Source organism: Aspergillus stella-maris (genome assembly GCF_047715825.1).
Source record: "Aspergillus stella-maris strain CBS 113639 unplaced genomic scaffold BDV14scaffold_63, whole genome shotgun sequence".
Lineage (NCBI taxonomy): Eukaryota > Fungi > Ascomycota > Eurotiomycetes > Eurotiales > Aspergillaceae > Aspergillus > Aspergillus stella-maris.
In genome coordinates this window covers 16,287-30,283 of record NW_027396857.1, presented here as the reverse complement: position 1 = coordinate 30,283, position 13,997 = coordinate 16,287, and the positions used below count along the sequence as shown (strand labels likewise).

The 13,997-nt window shown below is 51.7% G+C and overlaps 5 protein-coding genes across 5 annotated transcripts; 3 read left to right on the top strand and 2 right to left on the bottom strand.

Annotated features, from left to right (window-relative positions):
• Nucleotides 1–1,621: 1,621 nt before the first annotated feature.
• On the top strand, nucleotides 1,622–3,914 carry BDV14DRAFT_203675 (Endonuclease/exonuclease/phosphatase; the record flags this gene model as incomplete). Its single annotated transcript, XM_073774337.1, has 2 exons — nucleotides 1,622–2,678; nucleotides 2,740–3,914. The coding sequence occupies 2 exons, from the start codon at nucleotides 1,622–1,624 to the stop codon at nucleotides 3,912–3,914; spliced, it is 2,232 nt and encodes a 743-aa protein (XP_073624451.1).
• A 542-nt stretch (nucleotides 3,915–4,456) lies between these two features.
• On the bottom strand, nucleotides 4,457–6,239 carry BDV14DRAFT_180228 (tRNA (adenine-N(1)-)-methyltransferase). The gene is made up of 4 exons (XM_073769877.1): nucleotides 6,037–6,239; nucleotides 5,810–5,971; nucleotides 5,672–5,742; nucleotides 4,457–5,618 (listed from the first exon to the last, which is right to left on the bottom strand). The coding sequence occupies exons 1-4, from the start codon at nucleotides 6,191–6,193 to the stop codon at nucleotides 4,590–4,592; spliced, it is 1,419 nt and encodes a 472-aa protein (XP_073624450.1). The 5' UTR covers nucleotides 6,194–6,239; the 3' UTR covers nucleotides 4,457–4,589.
• A 339-nt stretch (nucleotides 6,240–6,578) lies between these two features.
• On the top strand, nucleotides 6,579–9,766 carry BDV14DRAFT_192198 (Metallo-dependent phosphatase-like protein; the record flags this gene model as incomplete). The annotated part of the gene is made up of 6 exons (XM_073771604.1): nucleotides 6,579–6,669; nucleotides 6,901–7,240; nucleotides 7,290–7,438; nucleotides 7,490–7,593; nucleotides 8,067–9,439; nucleotides 9,499–9,766. 6 exons carry the CDS (start codon nucleotides 6,579–6,581, stop codon nucleotides 9,764–9,766), a joined length of 2,325 nt encoding a protein of 774 aa, XP_073624449.1.
• A 444-nt stretch (nucleotides 9,767–10,210) lies between these two features.
• BDV14DRAFT_192197 (FAD-dependent oxidoreductase) lies at nucleotides 10,211–11,961 on the bottom strand (the record flags this gene model as incomplete). Its single annotated transcript, XM_073771603.1, has 4 exons — nucleotides 10,211–10,673; nucleotides 10,732–11,099; nucleotides 11,175–11,358; nucleotides 11,945–11,961. The coding sequence occupies 4 exons, from the start codon at nucleotides 11,959–11,961 to the stop codon at nucleotides 10,211–10,213; spliced, it is 1,032 nt and encodes a 343-aa protein (XP_073624448.1).
• Nucleotides 11,962–12,123: 162 nt separating this feature from the next.
• Nucleotides 12,124–13,931, top strand: BDV14DRAFT_122691 (uncharacterized protein). The gene is made up of 3 exons (XM_073765928.1): nucleotides 12,124–12,702; nucleotides 12,765–13,064; nucleotides 13,131–13,931. The coding sequence occupies exons 1-3, from the start codon at nucleotides 12,470–12,472 to the stop codon at nucleotides 13,552–13,554; spliced, it is 957 nt and encodes a 318-aa protein (XP_073624447.1). The 5' UTR covers nucleotides 12,124–12,469; the 3' UTR covers nucleotides 13,555–13,931.
• Nucleotides 13,932–13,997: the final 66 nt, after the last annotated feature.

The window sequence follows — 13,997 nt, the reverse complement described above, 5'->3', positions numbered from 1 at the left end:
CGAAGGGACTTTAGATGTCTGATTAATTACAGAGATCGGAGGTAAGTAAGGTAGGTAATGTTACTGGTAATCTGCTTTAGGAGTATCAATTTCGTCATGATAGTAAGTGATAAAACCCGAGGGTACGTTCCTGGGACATACAGTAGGCTTGGTTGTCCTATTGGATTTATCAACCCCTATTTTGAGGAAACAAGTCAGTAGACAATACAGTTTTAAAGCTGTGGCCATTTTTGTGGAATATTGCATGATAAAAACTAAACTCTAGTGAAGGGCTATTGTATACATCTACCTGTGAATTCACACTGCCATAAGGGGCCATGAGCTCATGCGTATCTAGTCACCAACCTCCTTAATATAGACCAGAGTTAATTCATCAATCGGCAGCCCTACCTAAGCTGTGTCCCATGACCTTCGCTTGATATTTGATCATTTTTCTTTCTCTGATTGTCCCCTATCCTATACACTATCTACGATACGCTACGAGATATTCATTACAGCGCTCGAGCTCATCGCGAAGAGATGATTGCGGCGAATGAGCATAGGCTAGTACAGAGCACCACCGGCCCTGGATCCTGATATTCAGCAGTGCCTCTGCTGGTATCTCTTTGCTCCCAGCTTGGACGATATCGGTCTTTCTTCGAGTGTGACATGCTTGCTCCAGTCATGCTTTGAGATGAGTCAGTCGGCGACAGGTGGGAGAAACTTGAGCCCAGATGGATGCTGTTGGGACAACGGGGTTTTAACACATTGCGTGATGGCCATCAACAAGCGGTCTCAAAGTTAGCTGATTTTCACGACTGAGGTTGAAACGGTGGATCAGGCGACAGTGTGCATGTGTTGGGTATCCTGGCCGGAAGGGGCAGCCTTGGAAGGTTCTAGATAAGGTTCTGGAGCTTGCTGGAGATTGAGGATCATTGAGAAGAGTCTTCAATGGGCTGTGAAACAAGGAGACAATAATCGCAGTGTTAGGGGCCGGGGATGAAGGGATAGACAACGATATCTGGCCTTACCAAGCTTTAAAGACTGGCGCAGGGACTTGATTTGGTTGGGCGCTTCCGCGCTTGCAACGAACGATTGCGGCGGCGAATCACAGCCATACGGAGCGGGCCACGTGACTGCAGCAACCTCCCGCCTTCGATCACACTCGAGCGTCAAAGAACCTCATCTCGTTTGCCCGCTACCGTCGTTACTTTATCGTCTGACTGCTTACTGTGTGCGCCCTGCCTTATTTGCTACCTGCCAGTACCTGGGGGTGCTAGTCTAACCTCCAATTTAGGCTCTCGCGTGATATCGACATATCCCCTCGCCGTGACTCGTTCGTCCAACCCCGGCTCTACAGTCCGATCCTTAGATCTTACTTCTGCCTTGGAGTCAGCGTTGGGCTTGTGCGGAGAAACTCAGTTTTTCTGTCTGCATAGCTCTGGGTGTCTGTTGAGAGCCAATTTCCTTTTCTGGGGTGGTTCCATTCCAGGACCCCATGTTGAAGAGAAGAAGAGAACGTATCCGACCTCCGACTCCTCCTCTCTTCCTTGCCACGGCCGTCTTTCGGGTGCTGTGTATTCGGGTCGACTCCGATACCCTACTTCAAGCACATAACACACGGTTTCATCTGCCACGTTAAATGGCAGATGGTACCTACAGGTTCCAGCAGCCTGGGGCCGGGCAATACTTCTTTCAGACGCAACAACACACTCACCAACGTCACCTCCTCCGCAACGGCACAGGCTCCCCGACTGGACGGCTGAAATTCAACCACGAAACCCCCTCCCCCTCGCGATCGCCCCCGCTCGGCCAGGCTTCGACCCTCAATCCATTCACGATGTACAGTCAAACCCACCAACAGCAACATGTCATCATGAATGGCGGCCAGGCCCACCAGCGGTTTGGTATGCAGATCCCAAAGTTTCAGACACAGTCTCATCACCCTCACCCCGTACAACAACCTCACCACCACGCCCACCACAATCAGCCTCCGCAGCACGTCGCCCACCAGCACAACTTCTCCAGCGGGGCTCTAACATCCGCTACCCCTCACTTCACCCCGAGCCATATTCAGAATGGGACGCACGCCAACATTGACGAAGACCTTGACGAATCTATGAACGAACATTGGCAACAGCAGCTTCAGCTCGCTGCTGAGTCTCGGCAAGCCAATTCCCCGCACTACTATGCTCGGGCCGTCGCACAGCAGACAAAGGGTATTCAAATCGCTCCCAGCCAGCCGGAGCAAGAGAATGGTGTCTTTTACAAGAATGGGATTGCTACCAAGGTCAAGCCTGCCCCGCGGCAAGGCTGGCATGCGCTTGATTTCGGTGGGCAAGGACTCCGAGCCCTGGCGCCGTCGCTATTCAGATATGCTTTCTTGGAAAAACTCTATTTGAATCACAACAAGTTGAAGGTGCTTCCCCCGGAGATTGGCCAACTACGAAAGCTCAGCCACTTGGATTTGTCGGGCAACGATCTCACCGAGCTTCCGGAGGAGATCGGCATGCTCACGAACTTGAAGCAACTCCTCCTATTCGACAACAACATTCGCACCCTCCCTTATGAGATGGGCTATCTATACCGTTTGGATGTTCTGGGAATCGAGGGTAACCCATTGGAGGATGTCTTGAAATCGCTGATCATGAAGGAGGGGACGAAGGCTTTGATCAAGTATCTGAAAGAAGAGATGCCAGGTTTGTCTTGAACCAACCAAACCCAGAGATTTGTCATGCTAACCTGATTTTCCATCAACAGACATTCACGTTGCTCCGCCGAGCCGAGATTGGCTGATCCTCGACGAAACCGCTGTCAACTCGCCAGACAAGATCTCCGTCCTCTCCTACAATATCCTTTGCGATTCCTCCGCCACTCAATCACACTACGGCTATGCGCCCGCCCGCGTCCTGTCTTGGGAGTACCGACGAGAGTCCATCCTCAGCGAATTGCGGTCCCACGACTCAGATATAATCTGTCTTCAAGAAATCGATCAAGGCAGCTACAACCAATTCTTCAGAGAGCAATTGGCGTACAGCGATTACAAGGGTGTATACTGGCCACGAGGAAGGGCGATGGGAATGCAAGAGGAGGACGCTAAGGGCGTCGACGGATGTGCTATCTTCTTCAAGGGTAGCAAGTTCATCCTACTCGACAAGCAAGTCATCAACTTTGGTCAAACAGCGGTTCGACGACCGGATGCTAAGGGTCAAGACGACATCTACAACCGACTTTGGCAGAAGGATCACATCGCCGTTATTATCTTCTTGGAGAACCGTCAAACTGGATCTCGGTTCATTATCGTCAACGCGCATCTTTACTGGGACCCTGCCTTTAAGGATGTTAAGCTTATCCAGACGGCTATTCTTATGGAGGAGATTCACAAGCACTCAGAGCGATACGCCAAGTGGCCTCCATGCACGGACAAGGCTGCGTTCCGCTTCTCGGAAGCCGGCGGCGAGCAAACAATGCCTGAGCCGGCTCCGTCAGCCGAGTACGCGAGCGGCGACCTGATCCCGCTCTTCATGTGCGGTGACTTCAACTCGTCGCCGGGCTCAGCGGCATACAATCTCATCTCAACTGGTCGACTCACGGAAGACCATCCGGATCTGGAGAAGCGAATGTACGGAAATCTCAGCCGGGTCGGTATGACACACCCGTTCAAGCTCAAGTCAGCTTACGGCTCGGTCGGCGAGCTGAGCTTCACAAACTATACTCCAGATTTCAAGGACATTCTAGACTACATCTGGTTTACCTCGAATTCGGTGCACGTTTCGGCGTTACTAGGGGAGGTGGACAAGGACTATTTACAGAGGGTGCCCGGGTTCCCTAACTATCATTTTCCAAGTGATCATATCGCATTGTTCGCGGAGTTTTCTGTTAAAGGTAAAAAGGGCAAAGTCGTGGAGGCGGATTTTGGACCGCAGCGGAGCTAAGCGGCGGTGGTTGCCATTGATTTACCTTAAGTATGGGAGCATGTCGAATCTTACGAAGACTGGTGTTTGTGTAGCCCGGTTTTTCTCGCTTTTCCGTTCTGTTCTTTTTGTTTTCTCGTTATCTCGGATTTCTCTACTTACCTTGTTTTCTTCTGCTTTGGGGGGCTTTTGCGCGTGTCTGGTTGAACTCTGAACTCTGAACTCTGCGGTGTTAAGTCCTAGTTTCTCGCTTCCACTTCCTCTCCTCTTCCTGTTCCTGTCTTCTTATCTTGTTTCCATTCCTCTTTTCCTCGTCATGTTTACGTCGTCAGGTCAGATGAGGGCAGAGAAGGATTTGCAACGCAGTCTTTGTGAATCCACACACACACACCCCCTGCGTATCGATTGATCTTCTTGGAAAGTGAGTAGTGAGTTGCAATGGCGTGGTTCAAGTTTATCTTTCGCTTTCTTTTAGCTCTTGGTACCTAGGTATGTGTTAGGATTTGATTATAACTTGATGATCTGAGACGGTCTTTTTATAATTAATTGGTCCTTGTGTTGTGCTCTTAATGTGTATTGGCGTAACAGCAGCAGCATATGTTGTCTATTGTAAGGGGTAATATGGTACAGTTTCTATAGTACAATTCTGTTCTATTATACAAGGAGTAAATGGAGAAAAGAAGGCACCCGAGTAGATCAGACATCGTCCTCCCGGATCTTCCGCCAAATACCCACGAATCCTCCACCAGAAGTCATAACGCCAGGCTTCGGCCGACAAACAACAGCTTCCTTCGAGTCCGCCGCAAGCACCGGCTGCTGTGCCTCCGGAGTCTCTCTGACAGAAGACTCCTCAGCAACAAACTCACCCTCAACCTCAGTTTCTGCCGCGCTCTCCGTCTGACCCTCAGCACTCCTCTCGCTTGAGAAAGAACTATCCCAACCAGGATCAGCCTTCGACTTCTTCTGCACAACCTTGACGTCCCAGAGCCGTCCACCACTAATCCCCGTTCCCAACTCGACAACCCGCTCGAGATCAAGTGGGAGGCCCTGCTTCTTGATGAGCTCAACGCAGCTCGCTATCTGCGTGACGCTCGGCATGAACACAGCTAGCACACCATTCGATTTGAGGACCGAGTTGACGTGCGGGATGCGCAGGTGCGCGGAGGGCATATCGAGGATGGCGTGCGTGAGGAAGGGCTCGACTGTGTCTGATGCTTGTGATCTGCGCTGCTTGATCTGTTCCGCGACCCAGGACTCAACGCGGCCGACATAGAAGTCGACATTGCCGGCGTAGATGCCGCGGTAGAACCCGCGGACTAGCTTTTCAGCGTGCTCTGAAAATGTAGGTGAGACTTCAACGGTGTGGAGGATGGCATTGCGGCGGGCACGCCAGGCGTCGTATTCTTGTTGGGTTTGTGCTTGTTTGGCCAACTCATCTTGGGTGGGTTGGGACTTGATCCTTTTCGTGGTGTCTTTTGGCGTGTCTTTGCTTGTTGGTAGTTCGAGAGGTGGGGAGAGGTATTTCACCTGTGACGACTCGGGGATTTCAGGTGCGAGGGTATTAGCGGCTTGGATTGCGCGCGATATATGGAGGGTTAAGGCGCCGTGGCCTGTGCCGGATTCGAGGAGCTCGAGCGGTGGTCGGTTATTTTCTTCGCCTTCTACTGAGGGTGTAACGTGGATATCGAGGAGGGAGACGATGACACTTGCGTCTTGAGCGTAGATCTAGGTAGTTCGAGTCAATTTGGGTCCAGTGTAGACAGGGAGGTATGTTGTACCGGCGTGACGTGCCGCGGTGTCAACGCAACGTACTGGTCGAGGGTAGGATGCGTGAGACGAAAGTTTGCGCCTGCCGGGTAGAGAACCAGCGTTAGCTACGTGCTCGAAATATCAAGGGATAACAAGTGAATGCAAACCTTTATTCGTTGCGACAACATCGCGAACTTGTCGGCCAATCATTTCATCATGCTTTATGAACCCTCGGGGAGTGTCAAACTTTTGGCCATGTCGCAGAGGCCCCGACAACACCAAATGTTGTTTCTTCTTGACAGCACCCCAGACGATGACTCGGTCGCCCTCTGCGATGAAATTGATGTGTTAGCAGTGCTCAACCTTGGCGGAAAGCGCACCGGGCTAACGGTACCTCGAATATGGGAGAAACCGGCATCAATTGAACGAGGTCTAGGCCGCGAGCGCAAGGCCTGAGCCTGGAATGACGGTGAAGGTGAAGGCGAAGGCACAGGCGCAGACGGAGGATTCAACCCTAGCACGCGGCGCAGGGAAGACAGCACACGCGCCATATTGTCAATCGGTGACTGGCGAAGAACAGTGCTTGGTCTAAGAGGCGGAAGAATCGAGAAAATCATGGGAACAGCTAAGAACAGGCGCCAGCTCCACCGCAGTCCACTTTGAAGGCCCATCGGCTTCGAGTGATCCGCAGGGACCCAAGCCTTATTGCGCTTATGATGACATTCGCCTGCCTTGTTCAAGCGCTTTATAACTGTCTCTTTGGTTCCTGGATTTTGTGAATTCCTCACTCTACATTTTCTCTGCACTACTGTTGCTGTTGCGCTCACCGAATCTTTTATAAGTACCTGCGCCACCACCTGCATTGTCGTCTCAATACTCGCGCTGACTGTCCCACCAGCATTCTACAATTACCCCGCCACTCCCCCCACCGTCACCATGGGCTCTACAGACTCTCTCCCTTACCTGAAGACAAACCCCAAGATCATTTTCTTCACCGATTTTGACGGCACAATCACTTTACAGGACAGTACGTTCTCCCGGTCCACTAATTGACACTTGAGACTGTGCACTGATCACGGCAATTGCAGGCAATGACTTTATGGTACTACCGCTCTTGTATCCCTTTGTCGCATTGGCACTGACCACATAACTCGAACAGACTGATAACCTCGGGTATGGCTATGAGAAGCGCCGCCAGGGAAACCTGGATATGCTCGACGACAAAGTCACCTTCCGGTAAGTCACGCTGTTATACTAGGGCTCAGGAGACAGAAGATATTAATACTGCATGCTAGTGACGGCTTCCGCGACATGCTCGACAGCATCAACACCCCCTTCAACGAGTGCCTCGAGATCCTGAAAAAGAACATGCGCCTCGACCCCCACTTCTCCGAGTTCTACTACTGGGCCAAGGAGAACAACGTACCCATTGTGGTCTTGTCTTCCGGCATGGTCCCTGTCATCCAGACACTACTAGAGACACTTCTCGGCCACAAGATTGACGACCACCTCACGATCGTCGCCAATAATGTTGAGAGCCGTGACGGAAAGGACATCAACACGCCCAATGGCTGGCAGATCAAGTACCACGACGACAGGCATGAGAGATAGACCCTAAATGTTGCTTCGGTGAGCTAACTTTCTCAGCCACTTCGGTCACGACAAGTCTCTGGAGATCAAGCCGTACGCCGCGGTCCCATTCAACGAGCGCCCTACTCTACTTTACGCTGGAGACGGTGTCTCGGACTTGTCCGCTGCCTCCGAGACGGATCTTCTCTTCGCCAAGGCTGGCAAAGGTATGCTCATAAACAGCTTTACTTTAAGATCTATTATGCTAATCTACATAGACCTGATCACATACTGTGAGCGACAAAAGATGCCATACACTGTCTTTGAGAACTGGTCCTCGATTCTTGAGACAACGAAGGACATTCTAAGCGGCAAGAAGGTGGTGAAGAAGGAGCAGAAGGAGTAGATTTACACATAGAAAACCACAAGGTAATAGAGATAAGACATAAAGAATGTTTATTTTTCTTCATAAAAGTCTGTATACTACCCGTATCTCGTACTTGTATTTCAGCAAAGTTGCCACGCATGTGACCGCCTTCTAGTTTAAGCTCGGCGTTGTTCTTTCACCCCCAGAAATCACCGACCCCTTGGATGCCTGCCACTCCATCTGACGCTTTCACTCGAGCCCCTGAATGCGCTGGGTGTCCTCTAGGCTCCAGTCCCATCATGCTTCAGCGCCCGCCTGGTCTGCACTCGCACAGAACTGATCAGGGGTGCTATCGACGATCATGACACGCCGATTTGTATGAAACCCTGCGCTTGAGCCGCTTTCCCCAATTTGTGGAGCGGAGATCACAGGAAACTGTACCTACATTCCATGGAAAGTATACTGACCTTTTTTGCGATTTTTTATAGGTTCGCGCGGGCATACAGCTCGCTATTTTTGCGTCCGTTGTTTTACTTCTTATCGTTACGTTAGATAACCGATTCCGCGTCCTTCCTGCTTCGATCCACGGCCATCTGCCTTCCCATTATGCCGGCTTCGTCGTCACCGATGTGACTGTGGTGACGTGCTCGGTTCTCAGCGTCATATCTGGCTGCAAGCCATCTACGCCGGGATGGATGCAAGTGGAGAAAGACCTGTATTTGCGAACAGGATGGACATCCGCCGCATACGTCCAGTTCCAGCGCAAGAAGGAAGAGGATCTCCTTCCCGCCGATAAGGTTGTGCTTGACCTGAAAATCAGCCGCCTCGAACCCGAGTTTCATGAGGACCCTAAGGAGGATAAAATCGAGTGGGAACAACGACCGGGCGGATTATGGTTGAAAAGGACAGCGAAACGGCATGCGAGCGACTCGCACAGCGCTATTACCTCTATTGACGTCTTATTTGGCGCCGACGCGGTCGACCCAAGAGCCGGTTGGGAAGTTAGGGATACTCCGGTCTTGCTGAATAGTCGGACGGAGGCGCTGGAATCACGGATCACAGTCCAGAGGGGAACCCAGAAGGTCAAGAAACCGGTGCCGAGGATCAACGAGAATGGTCGATTTAAGATCATGCAGCTGGCAGATCTACATCTGAGTACTGGTCTTGGACACTGTCGGGACCCGGTGCCCGCGGAGCTTATTCCCGGCCAGGGATGTGAGGCAGACCCACGAACGCTGGAATTTGTGGAACGACTTTTGGATGAGGAGCAGCCGGATCTGGTTATTCTGAGCGGAGACCAGGTGAACGGCGAAACGTCCAAGGACGCGCAGAGTCCTCTTTACAAGTCCGTCAAGCTGCTAGTTGACCGCAAGATCCCATATGCTGCCATCTTCGGTAACCACGACGACGAGGGCAATCTCGACCGCGCGCAGTCGATGGCCCTATTGGAGGAATTGCCATACTCGCTATCAACGGCTGGCCCGGAAGACATTGATGGCGTCGGAAACTACTACGTGGAGGTTCTCGGTCGTGGAAACACCGATCATTCTGCCCTAACGATCTACCTCCTCGACTCGCACTCGTATTCCCCCGATGAGCGGCAATACCGAGGCTACGACTGGATTAAGCCGAACCAAATCCGGTGGTTCAAGTCGACCGCGCAAGGCCTGAAAAACAAGCATCACGAATATACATATATGCATATGAATATGGCATTCATTCACATCCCGCTGCCCGAATTCGCTGATAGAGGGAACTACTACCGAGGAAGCTGGTCTGAGGCCTCTACGGCGCCAGGCTTCAACTCCGGTTTCAAGGACGCTCTCGAAGAGGAAGGAATTCTATTCGTTGGCTGTGGACAGTAAGTCACCCATCTTCCAACCAAACCATCATTGCCGTCCCCAAACTGACCACACCCAGCGACCACGCAAACGACTACTGCTCTCTCAGCAAAGATACCTCCCAAAAGCCCTCGTTATGGATGTGCTACGGAGGCGGCGCCGGCTTTGGTGGCTACGGCGGCTACGGCGGCTTCATCCGGCGCGTGCGCTTTTTCGACTTCGATATGAACCCCGGTCGTGTCGTCACGTATAAGCGGCTTGAGTATGGCGATACGAAGTCCAGAATCGATGAGATGATGATTGTTGATGGGGGCGTTGTTAAGGGGCCAGCGCCGGAGTCGGCTTGATAGGTCTTCCTCTTTCTTTAGTTGAGGGGTTAAAATCGCTAAAAGTTCATTCTGGTATCATCTTGTTTTTGTAGAAAGTCCGGTTTTCGTAGACGACGGCGTAACGTCTAGAGCCGAGATCCTAGGGCAAGGTGTAAACGAATCCGGTGGCCAGTCGGGCCTCTTGAAACCACATGCTGCAAGCTTGAAGAGGGGCTGTATCAATTTGACTTGAACCAAGATTTGGCACTTTTATCTTGGGCCTCGTATTTACAAATTGAGCCCTCCAGCTCGCGTTGTCAGCCATTCTCATACTCCGCTTTAGGAAAGTCAACTTTGTGGGGTTGCGTTGTCGACGTCTTGGTAGATGATGTCTGAACTCATGGGCTCTGTCTCGCAGTAGCAGTAGCTTAGAGAAGGTCTCTGACGTTGACCTGCGAAAACATAAATGGCAGTCCATTAGAGCTACCACCACTTCTCAAAGAAGACTTTGCCGTTTTGTCCGTCCAGAAGTTTCGTCACGTCTTCGACGACCTCATCAGTCAATTGAGGCGGACCGCAGACATAACAGACCGTCTCGCTGGGCGCATACTTTTTCTCAGTCCCTGTCACCGCTTGGCTGAGATCATCCTTATTAATGCGGCGCGGATAGGTCGTTAGATCACCCGGGGGTTGCTGGAGAAGTGGAGATTGGTCATGCAGGTTAGTGAGAAACAGGTCAAGATTGATGCGCAAGCGATGGAACTGTGACTGGGCGCGGAGAATCTCGCGCAGACGACGGAGGAAGAGGATCTGGTCAAGTGCTGACTCTGGTGAATTTGCGTCTGGGAGTTTGGTTGAGTAGAGGATGTGGACGTTGAGCGACGGGTGATAGAGGCCGGTAGTCTCGTCATTGTTGTTTAGGTGGGAGAGCATCGAAATGATAGGGCTGATTAATTCTCAGTCCTAAACCTGGTCTAGATAGAGTTCTGTAGACGGAGACTCACTTTATCCCAACACCACCAACAACGAAAACGACATTCCGAAGGCCCTCAAGCTTCACGCCCGCCGGGGGCCATACAAAGCTGCCGCCGACGCGGATACTCAGTTCCTTTCCTAGAATCTCCTCCACGGGCCGCCAGAGCCATGCGCTGGCAGGATTCGAGGGAGCGTGCTGAACCGCCAGCTCTATGTAAGGCTCTCGGGGGGCAGAGGGCGCAACCACCGTTTCGTCCGCTGGGACGAGCTCATCCAAGGGCTCTAAGGACGGAAGCACCTGGGCGTCTGCAGGCGTTGATGTGATGCTGAAACCCCCAGCCCTGGGAACGGAGGGTATATGGACGTCCAACCATTGCCCCGGGAAGAATGTGAGCGGCTGTAATGATTGAGCAGTCTGTAACGGGTGTTAATGCGATTGCACCGTATACGAGGATTAGATATGGTTACATACATCGAGATCTCCAGACCCATCAGGTTGATCTGGTGATTCTGGGTCTTGTACACTTGGAGGTATAGCGAGCTGCAAGACCCGTACTGTAGGGTTGGCTTGCTCAATGTGTGACAGCCGGACTGTGAACAGTCTGTTCTGCCGGGGTTCTGCGGCTGTGCGCACTGTATGCGGCACCGAGAGCTTCCTCGCCGTTGGAGAACTCATCTGGCGGCCGATTGGTGTCCACGGATATACTCGGAATAGACGTAGAGTAGCTGTTGGGGGACAAGGGCGATGAGGGAGTCCGAACCGAGAACACAGTCTTGATATCTGCATCCAGAAGCAATTGATGCTAATGAGACGGACAGAGATACTCGAAAGATACCTTCAACTCGATCTTGAACGAGGTGAAACGAAGGATGTGACGAAGTGACGTGGAACAGTATGATTACCTAATGGCACATGACTTGCACTTTGTCTTGTTGTTGAAGCTATACCGACTCAACACCACTTTTCTGTTCTAGACTCTTAACGAGGACGATGTGATTGAGAGCCACAATCACAAGCGGGTCCCAACTGTTCGCGCCTTCCCGTCCAACCATGATGGAGTTCACAGACCTACAAATATTGACAGGACCACTTTTGGAGTCGTGACAAGATTGTTCAAGATCGCCGACATTGCTTGTTCTCGTCTTTATGCGCCTGCATGCGAACGGCACATCCCACACACCATCAGACGCCAGCAAATTGAGCTCGAATGAGGCCCCCCGAATCGCCGGCCAGGCGCTCACGCCAAGAAGCTGTCCATTGAGCCTGCAGATCGCCTTCTCCATCACACGGGCTACTTTAGCGTGTGACGGGCCAGCGCCGATATTCTGCTTCTGCCGCCTTATTGGTGGTCTAGCCTGGCCTTGCCTCGACGTTGGCGCTTGCTCGACAACCAACATTGGCCAGATGTATGCGTGGGCAACGTCTCAAGGCATGCCTGTCAGCGTTCTTGCTTGCTATTGAAGCGCCAATGCTGCCCCTCTCCTGATGCCGGGACTCGATGGCAGACTCAGGCCTTAGGGCCGCTCTGCCTCCATAAACATGGGCGCTTCCCCGGGTTGATTCCTCGACCTTTTCTCTTGGTATCCGTTTCATCTTCTCGTGATCCTGCATAATCCGACCGATAGGCTTCCGATGCAAGTGCATTGAACGTACAGCCAGCCGGTCTGGCCTCAGTCACTTAGGATTCGGTTCATCCTTCCAGTACTCAAGTTTTACGTTGGACGCACTTTGGTGACCTGGTCTGCCAGACCAAAATTTCGATCACCATGTATATCCCAAAGAAGTATCGCAACCACAACCTGGTCTACATCTTGGTCGCCCTGGAGCTGGTTTTTATAATTCCCATTCTCACATTTACTGGTATCGCTGCACACGACCGGTACCGGACAAAGCTATGGCAAGACGGCTACGAGAATGGCTTCAACAGCTCTCCTGACACCGAGGTTTATGCTGCTGCCAACTATCGAGCATACTCGGTGCCAAAAGTTTGGGACTCCTTGTAAGCATACTCCCCGCACACCTATCTGCAAAGGAATAGTAACCTGATTGACAACCTGATAGTACTACAAACTGGAACTTGGTCATCTCCATTCTGAGTGTCTTCATCTTCATCACCAAGGTCCCACTTCACATGCTCCGGCTCCTGTTCCCTATCGGCCACGCCATTGTTCAAGTCGGATTGATAATTGTCTACTGTGTCTCTGCCGCATGGCAAGCTGGTCCCGATACAACGGACCCCGACCATCCCCAATCTGGAGCACCATGGTACATCACCAAGAACTGCAATGTTGCGCATGAGTCCGGCAATGTCACGTACTGCCAGCAGGCAAAGGCACTGTTTGCATTCACCATTCTCATCATGTAAGCCATCCCACAAAGCTCCCTCTTCTCTTTGCACAGCCTGTTCTAACCCCTTACTCCGATCAGCGTGCTCTATACCGTCGAACTAGGCATCTCCATCCAGAACTGCTTCATAACGAAGGAAGAAAAGGCCGAGCGCGACGAACAGCGCGAAGAAAAGGAAACAATGAAGGCATACGAGGACATGATTCTGAAATCGCCAACCATGATTCCCATGACGCCCAGTGCGATCCCAATGACACCGGGCACAGCAACGTACCCCCGCTCACCGATGCCCGTTGTAACTCCCCGCAGTCTAGCCTTCAACCGCCTTGATTCCAATAATTCCAACCCCAACTCCACCTCGACGGATCTTCCGCTCCGCGAGCACTACACTGCGCCGGCTCCTCAAGGTCAAGATGCCAAGCAGGAGGTCCAGACGAGTGTGTCGACTCAGCAGCCCCAGCAGCAGATATATTTCCCGCCGCCACCCAAAAAGGCGAAGAAATAGGGACTGTGTTGTTATCAGGCTTGCAGAGGGGACGAACATCTATGTTGATGAGTATTCGCAAATTGGAACCTAATCAAGTGACATGTGTAGGGAGTTGTAACGACTGAGACTTGTGGCGTTGATTATACCTTAGGAGTATTTGGCTTTTTTTCTTGGACATATACCGTCCTAAATGTTTATACCATCTCAGCAAAGTACTAGGTGCCGGAGCCACCTCGAGTATTCTCTTTAAAATACCCGGGTATGCTGCGTTTCTTCGTTCCTTAAGTATTTTGCTAGCGATAGCAGCTACTTTTTTAGTGGGCGATTGGGGGACGTTCCCCCCCAAACCACCCTTTTGAAAGCCAAAGGCCAAAGTATCCTAAAGTGATAACTATAGTCCCAAGGTCACGTTATGGTAACTTTTTCAGCCAATCAGCGTGCTAGGCTGGCAGACTTGGCAT